The sequence below is a fragment of the Lepidothrix coronata genome, unplaced genomic scaffold (genome assembly GCF_001604755.1).
Source record: "Lepidothrix coronata isolate B3197 unplaced genomic scaffold, Lepidothrix_coronata-1.0 Scaffold1, whole genome shotgun sequence".
In the NCBI taxonomy this organism is placed as follows: domain Eukaryota; kingdom Metazoa; phylum Chordata; class Aves; order Passeriformes; family Pipridae; genus Lepidothrix; species Lepidothrix coronata.
The window spans coordinates 17,303,844-17,312,453 of NW_016690181.1; the positions used below are offsets into that span (position 1 = coordinate 17,303,844).

The 8,610-nt window shown below is 36.7% G+C and overlaps 1 protein-coding gene across 5 annotated transcripts in view; it reads left to right on the forward strand.

The window, feature by feature from the left end:
* ZNF143 (zinc finger protein 143) overlaps window positions 1-8,008 on the forward strand; it is a 39,251-nt gene extending 31,243 nt beyond the window's left edge. For all 5 annotated transcript variants that reach the window (XM_017810325.1, XM_017810306.1, XM_017810333.1 and 2 more), the window contains 5 exons: window positions 3-230; window positions 1,461-1,609; window positions 3,264-3,425; window positions 3,880-4,026; window positions 6,014-8,008. In XM_017810325.1, the coding sequence (XP_017665814.1) occupies window positions 3-230; window positions 1,461-1,609; window positions 3,264-3,425; window positions 3,880-4,026; window positions 6,014-6,097 (770 nt within the window). In that variant the 3' untranslated portion in view covers window positions 6,098-8,008. The remainder of the gene's footprint in view (window positions 1-2; window positions 231-1,460; window positions 1,610-3,263; window positions 3,426-3,879; window positions 4,027-6,013) is intronic.
* The last annotated feature ends 602 nt before the right edge of the window (window positions 8,009-8,610 follow it).

Here is an 8,610-nt window from a genome sequence, read left to right on the forward strand (position 1 = left end):
AGGGGAGAAGCCCTATGTTTGCACAGTTCCTGGTTGTGATAAACGTTTTACAGAGTATTCCAGTTTATACAAACATCATGTTGTACACACTCATTCCAAACCCTACAACTGTAATCACTGCGGGAAAACCTACAAGCAGATTTCTACTCTTGCTATGCACAAGCGGACAGCACACAACGACACTGAGCCCATTGAGGAAGAACAAGAGGCTTTCTTTGAGCCACCTCCAGGTTAGAATTTCAGTCTTCAGTTCTCTTGTTGTAAAAGAAAAATGGGCTGGATAGTATTTTTCTGGGGTTTTCAATAACCAAGGAAATTAAAGCATAGATAAAAATTGGAAGTACTTAATAAAGACATCTTAATTTCTCTGTAAGACTTTAGTGTGGTAGGCAACTTGTAAACAGAAATTGAGAGAGTAATTGATCAGATAATAAACTCATTTATAGCAGTCCTGGGGATAAGAGAGAAATTTGAGTCGCAGTCTCAGCAAACCTGCAATAAACATGAATGTGGGGAAGGGACTGAGAGAATCTAAACTACTTTGATTGCAACCTACTGGATTTTTCTGAGAGTATATATAATGCCATGGTTGGTGACAGTCTTTTGTGCAGGAGTTGATGAAAAAAACCATTGTTTTTGCAGCAGGCTGATATTGTGTTGGTTCTGCTGTTGGTTATAGCAGTTCTGTGAGGTGTCCTGGGAGGCAGAGATGAAAATAAGCTGCTGTGCTGCAGCACCCCTCAGAGTATGTTTTTCATGGTATCACGAGTATTGAATCCTATGACTATAAAAGATGAGACCAAAGAAGATACTGTGACAGGACAAATACCACTTGTCAAATGGTGATATTTAGATCAGACAGAATATCGGAAATGTTTTGGTTAGAAAAGTTGGTTTGCTACATGTTCATGGGAAACTGCACTGAATGCCTCAAGAAGATTTGCTATAGCCTAATTCCTTCTCTTAAAGGAATGATAAGATTCATTTGCTGAGGTTAAACATTTCTTAAGATAATGAACTCACTTAAATCTCCACACAAAGGTATCTCTGTGTTCTTCTGTATGTTCGTTAATTAATAACTTTTTTTAAAAAGCTTCCAGTTGTGTTTGCATGAAGTCCCTTGTGTGGAGAAGTTAACATTTAATGATAATTAAATTAGGAATGTTTGCCACCATTTTAATATTTGCTTATAAGCTAAATGTATAGTTTCTTCATATGTAGTATTTATGTGTGTAAAAATTCATTGCTAGAAGATTACATCCATTACATCCCATGTTCCCAAAATAACAGACTTTCTGGCTCGTTTTTGGTCTCTCTTATTTTTCTCATCTTTCTACTAAATTTTTCCATTGGAGTGTTTAAAAACTTCAAACCAGACTGGGACTTAATCCTTGTTATTTGCTTTCCTGGCAGCATTTAGAGTATGTAAACTATCCTCTTACCTTCTTTGTCTCAAATAGGTCAAGGTGAAGATGTTCTCAAAGGCTCCCAGATAACCTATGTGACAGGGGTAGAGGGAGAAGATGTAATTTCTGCACAGGTTGCTACAGTTACTCAGTCAGGATTAGGTCAACAAGTGGCACTAATATCCCAGGATGGAACCCAACATGTAAGTAACCACAGTGTTTGAGACTTACAAAAATAAACTGAGAACTGAGGCACGTGTTTGCAGATTCTTGATAAATATGTACATGGGTTTCTTAAGGAAAGAAGCTTCTTTGGAGCTGCATCAGGATATATTTAGTGTTATGCCTCCTGTGGGATACCTAAATGAAACCACATATTCTGACATGTGAAACTATTAATACAAAGGTAGGGGTTTTGTCTATCCTTGATATCTCTGTCACTCTTAATGAGCTGTTTTAACAATTGTCATATATACAACCTAGTTTCTGAGGTTTCTCAGAATTTCCTAATTATGCTGTTAATAGATGATGGTCATCTTCTCTGTTGTCTGCACACACTTTGGAGGGCTGAAGGAGTGGGAAGTCTTTCCAGTCCAGGTGCCTGCTTTAAAAGCAGTTTGGTAGTGTGCAGTTCTTGCCATTCCTAACAGAAGCCAAAGGATAAGGAATGCTTTGTTACCTCCTCCACTTGAAAATTCCTATGGCTGTATTTTTGTAAGGATTCCTATGGATATATATTTTTAAGGATTTCATATGAAATTTCATTGGGAAGGGACTTCAGCACAACTCTCTTGATTCACTATAGCAGTATACTGAAGGCTTGTGAGGAAAAGTTTTTATCTCAGATGGTAGAGCAGCTGAAATACCAGTAGCATATGAAAGATATATTCTGAATTCAAACTGAAAATGAAATATTCAAGGGGCTGTTACATTGCCAGCTTTGGACATTGCAGCAGTACTAAGTAGCTGGCATTTTTACCCTCTAAAAATCAACGTTGGTCTGCAGAAGCCTTGACATAGAGTTCCTACATTTATTTAAATTATCCTTCAGCTTGACTTCAGTTCTGGGATTTATTGCCTTGTAAAACAGACATCAAATCATGTATCTGATGCCCTAATGCATTTATACCGGAGACATCAGTAATTTAGATCATTAATTTTTATGGATTTATTTTTGGTTTAAATTCTAAGCCTTCATAGGCCTCTTTAGTATTTCCATTAAGGTCAAAGTATGTCAGGTGGTACTACCTTAAATCCCATTGTCCACTGTGTAAGACACATGCATAGATAATCTGTCATGCTGTTATTTGGGATATGATGTGATTAACATGGAGTTGTAGACTCTGGGTTTAAGTATGCAACCTCTTTTTTATTACTGGGAGTCACATTTTTATTTCTGTAAACAGATAAGTGTGTCTGAAAGGTCATGAACTGTTAAATCCCAATGAAGACAAAAACAAGGGCTCTTTGTCACATGGGGACTTGGCTAAAGAGTGATGGTGATTCCAGAGGAATGAATGAGCACACTGGTCAGGAAGTGGAATAACGCCTACTAGATCTCTTGGCCAGTTTAGTTGAGATCATGGCTTAAAATGTTTTTCCATGCTATTGTGAGCAAGTTGCCTTTTTCTTCTGGGTTACTACACACTGTTTCAAATAAAGAAACCGAACTAGCAGAAGTGTTCCTGCTGAACCAACTAGCAGGGATTTTTGATAAATGTTGTTAAGGAATATCATTTTTTTGTGTAAACCTCACTTAAAAACATATGTTATATTGCCAAAACCTTAAGACACAAGTATGACTTGAGCAGCAACCAAACCTTTTATTTTTACTTCATGAATTATTTTGTGTTTCAGGTCAACATATCCCAGGCAGACATGCAGGCCATCGGCAATACTATCACTATGGTGACACAAGATGGCACCACCATCACCGTCCCTGCCCACGACGCCGTCATCTCTTCTGCAGGAACACATTCTGTGGCGATGGTTACTGCAGAGGGCACCGAAGGACAGCAGGTAAGAGATCATCCTGCATACGTGTGTAATCTTCCTTTAGGAACTGATATAAAATGGGCATCTAAGCCGTCACAGTTCTGGTGTTCACGTAGATTTATCTTAGTAAAGCAGTTTTCAGCACCTGGCCGTAGCATTCACTCACTTCCTAAGTGTCTGATGTGTTCTGCTCCAGTGCTGTACATCAACGTATGGCAGAATGTTCATGTATTCTGCCAGGACAAAACTCCGAGGTACCAGTCCAGTAATTCATTTAGGTGAGTGGCAGAGCTAAGAACAGAATACAGTATGAACTGTATAATTTTATTGCTTAATATTATGGGAATGTAACTTATTTAGCAGATAGGAAAAGTTGAACAGTCACAGGTTTGAATTTAACTCTGAAGACAGTGGTTGTATGAGGTCAGTACAGTACCAGATCTGTCACCCAGCTGATTCTCTTCTTTTGGTCTTGAAGGTTGCCATTGTGGCTCAAGACTTAGCAGCATTTCACAGTGCCTCCTCAGAAATGGGACATCAGCAACACGGGCACCATTTAGTGACTACAGAAACTAGACCTGTTACATTGTTGGCTACATCCAATGGGACACAAATTGCAGTACAGGTAAGATGGGGACAAATGTTTTTTGGAGTGCTTCTGCTAGAGTTAGAAGTTACTAGTCATGTAACAAAATGATTCAAATAAGCTTGGCATCCCAGCAAAAAAATTGGCCATAACCATATGGTCTCATGTTTTAAATAATATATAGGGTTAGGAAGAGGAATAAGCAGCACCTGATTTTCCAAATCTACTTGTAGCATTTCCAAAAAAGGGGGAGGTTAGGGGTGAGTCAAACTTCAGGTCAACTGAATTGTTCATGGAGTCACAGGTTTGCAGTGGAAATGTGCTTTCATTCATCCTTCACCTTTACATATAGAGCTGACACGTATAAAACCAAACTCTCAAGGGTAAATTGCTATGAACTTATAAAATTAGTGAATTTATGTTATTTGAACCTTGAAATGCTAACAGTGAAAAGGTGCAAACAGTTATACAGGAAGATTAACAATCAGAAATCTCTGGAAATAGGGACCTCCTGTGTACGTGCCAAACCAGCACAGTACAAGCAGTAGTCTCTGTAAATAATTCCTCACATTGTTCAAACACTGTAATGAAAAAGTAGTTTCTAGGTATGAAAGAGCTCTTAAGAGCTCAAATTGAAAGGAAAAGTGTTAATATCTTCAAGCAGAAAGGAGAGATTGTTATTTCCTCCTTTGTTAAATGGAAAATAGCTGGTTGAAGAGCAACGAAAATTGAGAAGCACTGAATTCTGAACTCCTCTCTTTTGAGCTAAGTTGGCAGTAACCAAAACTGCTTGTAAGAGAAACCATATCAGAAGGCAATTGTTTGCAGGAAAGCAAAGTTGCACCCTCAGCAGTGTTTCCTTCGAATTAAAAGAAAATATAGGCACTCTCTGCTCATGCCCGTCTTTTTTTACCAACAGTGGAGCATTTGGTGAAGTATCTTTACATTTATTAAACTTAAAATATATAATACAAATAGAAGAGAGAGAATTCAAGATTAAAATATTATTGATTATTCCTGAGGTTTTGATAGTTTTTTCTTTTGTATTTTGATTCTAATAAATTAACCTGTTTTGTTTCTAAATACTGGTAAAGCCAGTACCCTGATGGTCAGGTAAAGTCCTAACGAGGTGATAAGAGAGGTCTTCTTGATTTGAATGGCTCCAGAATTACTGTAAAAATAGCAAGGGATACTTACAACTGTCCCATTAGGTAAAATAATCTGGTTTTATCTTTCACACTCTCAGATGTGTTTCTCTCAGGCCAAAAGGTAATGGCCAGCTGTATGGTTTTTTGTGAGGTTGAGATTTGCCTTCATTGTACCAATCATGGTTGTACATGCATAGCATCCATATTATAAAATTCCATGGATTCTTTCCCCAAATCAGGTCTCCCCTTGTCTTTATTCAGATTATGTTGCTTCTGGTAGTACCAGATACATTGATGACTTTGTAGTTGCAACAACAAGATAATTTCCTCTCTAAACTACTCTGGAATCAAACAGCGTCATCACAACAGGTTTTTTATATAGTCAGGATTCTACAGTAAAGACACACTTTTTCTATAAATTACTGTTATATGGTCTCCCAAAGAGCTGACTTTCTGTTACAGAGTTACGAAAAATGATGATGTTTATTTGCTTTACCAGTGTTAAAATGTAATCCAGCAGCCACCATGACTTCAGAAAGCCTTGTTTTAGTTTTGTAATATCTGCCAAGTTGAAATATCACCTACTTTGTGTGTCCTGTAGTGTGTTTACCTTGGAGCAGTTCTTTGAAGCAAATGTATTCGGTAGATACTTAGAAACTTAGTTTAATCTCCTATCAGCAGCTATCTTAATTGTCATGCTGATTAGATAGCTGCTGATATATATTACCCTGGAGAGGTGTGACAATGCAGATCATGCTTATTTGGGCTAAAATATTGTTTGATATCTAGATCTTTGCTTTCATATCTTTTTTTTTAATGCATTTGTTATCCATGTATGAAACTTTGGATTTACCAATGTTTAAATGCATTTGTTTCAGCTTGGAGAACAACAGTCTCTGGAAGAAGCCATTAGAATAGCCTCCAGAATACAGCAGGGTGAAACACCGGGGATTGATGATTAACTTCTAAAACTGCTACTAGAACAATAGAGTGAAAGCTATTTTATTTTCAATCAGCAGAGGTCCATGCCAGCAGCAAACCATAAAAACTTTGAAGTCACCCACTCACTGATACTATGTACACATTTTATGCAAGAGTGAAGAACATTTTCTAAGTTTTGTGTACATAACCCTTGGAATGGACTGACATCATCTACTTACAACCGTTGTATTCAGGAATATGGAATTAGGATTATATAGTAAACTTCCTCGTTATCCTTTCATCAGATTTCAGACTGGTCTACAAGCAAGTGAAAAATAGAAGTATTGGAATTAATTTTTAATGTCATGTACAAATAATGAAGGCATTACTGAAGATTTCAGATGTTTAAATCACCATTTCAGGAACCCTTACAAATAATAAAGGCAATAAAGCCTTTTAAATTGCATTCCATCAATGGAAAAGTCTTGGATTTTGAGCCTACTACTGTAAATCTTCGTATTTTGATTTGTTTCATACAGATTTGAATACTCTTTAGATTATCTACCCCATCTCATTCATTGTAAATACAGACTGTTAATGCTGGAAATGCTAATTATATTATCTTTAAATTGGATTATGTACAAAGGACAAACTGGTTGTTCAATATTAAAGAAAGTAAATCTAATGGTTTTGTTTCTTTACATATTTTACTTAAGATGTTACTCTCAGATTATTATGCAATAAATATAGCAAGATTGTATTGTTTAGGTAGGATGATATTGTCGTGTGACGTATTGTTTTATTTCCTAATGAGACTGAAGTTCAAATTATTTATTTACGGCCTTGTATAAATTTTTCCAAAGTTTATTTATCATAAACTTAATTTTTTGACGTATTAATTTTGATCATAATCCACTACAGTGTGTTAAGTAATTAGTGGTAATAGTTATTTCAAACATGCTAAAACACTACAAGAATGATTTTGACTAAAAAGTAAAGTTGCCCGTTTTCAAGAGAAATATTTTCAAATGGTGCATCTGCAGCATAAGTATAAGTACTAATAGTCTATTTTCAACAGTTCTGAATGCCTGCTGCTACCAGTCAGTACCTAGGATATGCTGATAATGAGTGCTTTTGAAAATCAGGACACAAGTTACTAGAAAAAAGGGATTAATTAATGATGATGTAAGTACAATGCTCGCCTCCAGTGATCATTCTGTAAAGGAACAAAAAATTTGTTGTAGATATGTCTTAACACATACAGCAAAATGTAACTTTTCTCTTTTTTTTAATATGAAAAGGTGTTTCTACTCTTGTCTTGTTAGTAAGCTGGTTAAGCAAGTTAAAATTTTTTGACTTCCTGTAAGTTCAGTGTTTATTTTAGATGAGTGTCAAGAGCACTTCTGAAACCGAAGCCTCTTTTTTTTTTTCCTTCTCAAAGGAAGGATTAAACATCCTCTGGACAAAGTCTTTATCAAGTAATCACAAGCGTTGTGACATGCATATTCTACATGAAGAAATAAAGTCCATAACTCCATACTTTGAGGTATTTGACCTCAAAAAGGCCAAATTTGAATAGAATTAAGCTAATTAATTGTGAATTACTATATCAGTGTGGGTTGCAGCCTTTTATGTTTTCTATACAGAGGCCAACTGTAAAGTACAGTGAGAGAATACTGTACTGTGGGATAGATGGGGACAAAGCAAAGACTATTCTCTGGATCCATTAGAGAGTACAACTTGGAAACAATTAGGCTGTCTGTAACTTTTGTATAGGATTGAGGCTGCTTGCTCACTTAGGTGCCAGTTTTCCTGAAGTGTTGTAAATCTTGATATCCCATGGAGATAAATGTACTATGCAAGGAGGATTAATTGCCTGTCAACTAGACCAGTTTCTTAGTACTTATCACCTTTTAGAAATTAAAGTTGTATCATTTGACATGAACGTTCAAGGTTCTTTTTTCTTTTTTTTTCCTTAAATTTCATTGCTAATAGTTTCTGGAAACGGTGGCTGGAACAGTGGCTTTGACTTAGCAAAGAAATAACTTCAGTTCTTACTTCTTCTCATTTCCCAGGACACTTTCTGACCACTGTGCAAATGTGAGTATTCCTTCCCTTTCATACCAGTTGGTTTACTGCAAGGCATTCATTCACAACCAGCTCAGTCAGGAAAAGCTGTAGTGTTTTTTCAATTATTTCTCTGACTGTTATTTTACTAGTTACTCTTGCAAAACTCCCAAGTCAGAGGTGGTGCTTTCATGTCTTGCTAGGTACCTCTGCAAAGGAAAACATACTGAATAAATAAGCTAGAGTGACTTAGTGTTTAAAGAGAAGCTGAGGTGATTACATTTGTCTTAGCTGTGAGGCCTGTGTTCATAACAGACTTGTTTTCCCCATGGAGAGACCTGGGTGCTTTTTCCATCCTGCTTCCATTCAGGTTCGAGTGGAAGGAGCTGTTTTGCTAAGAGGATGCTGCGTGTTGGTAGGTCCTGGAGTGGAGGTTAGACAGGACAAAATCGGGTTTGGTAGGAAAACTGGCAAAAAGGATTTCTGG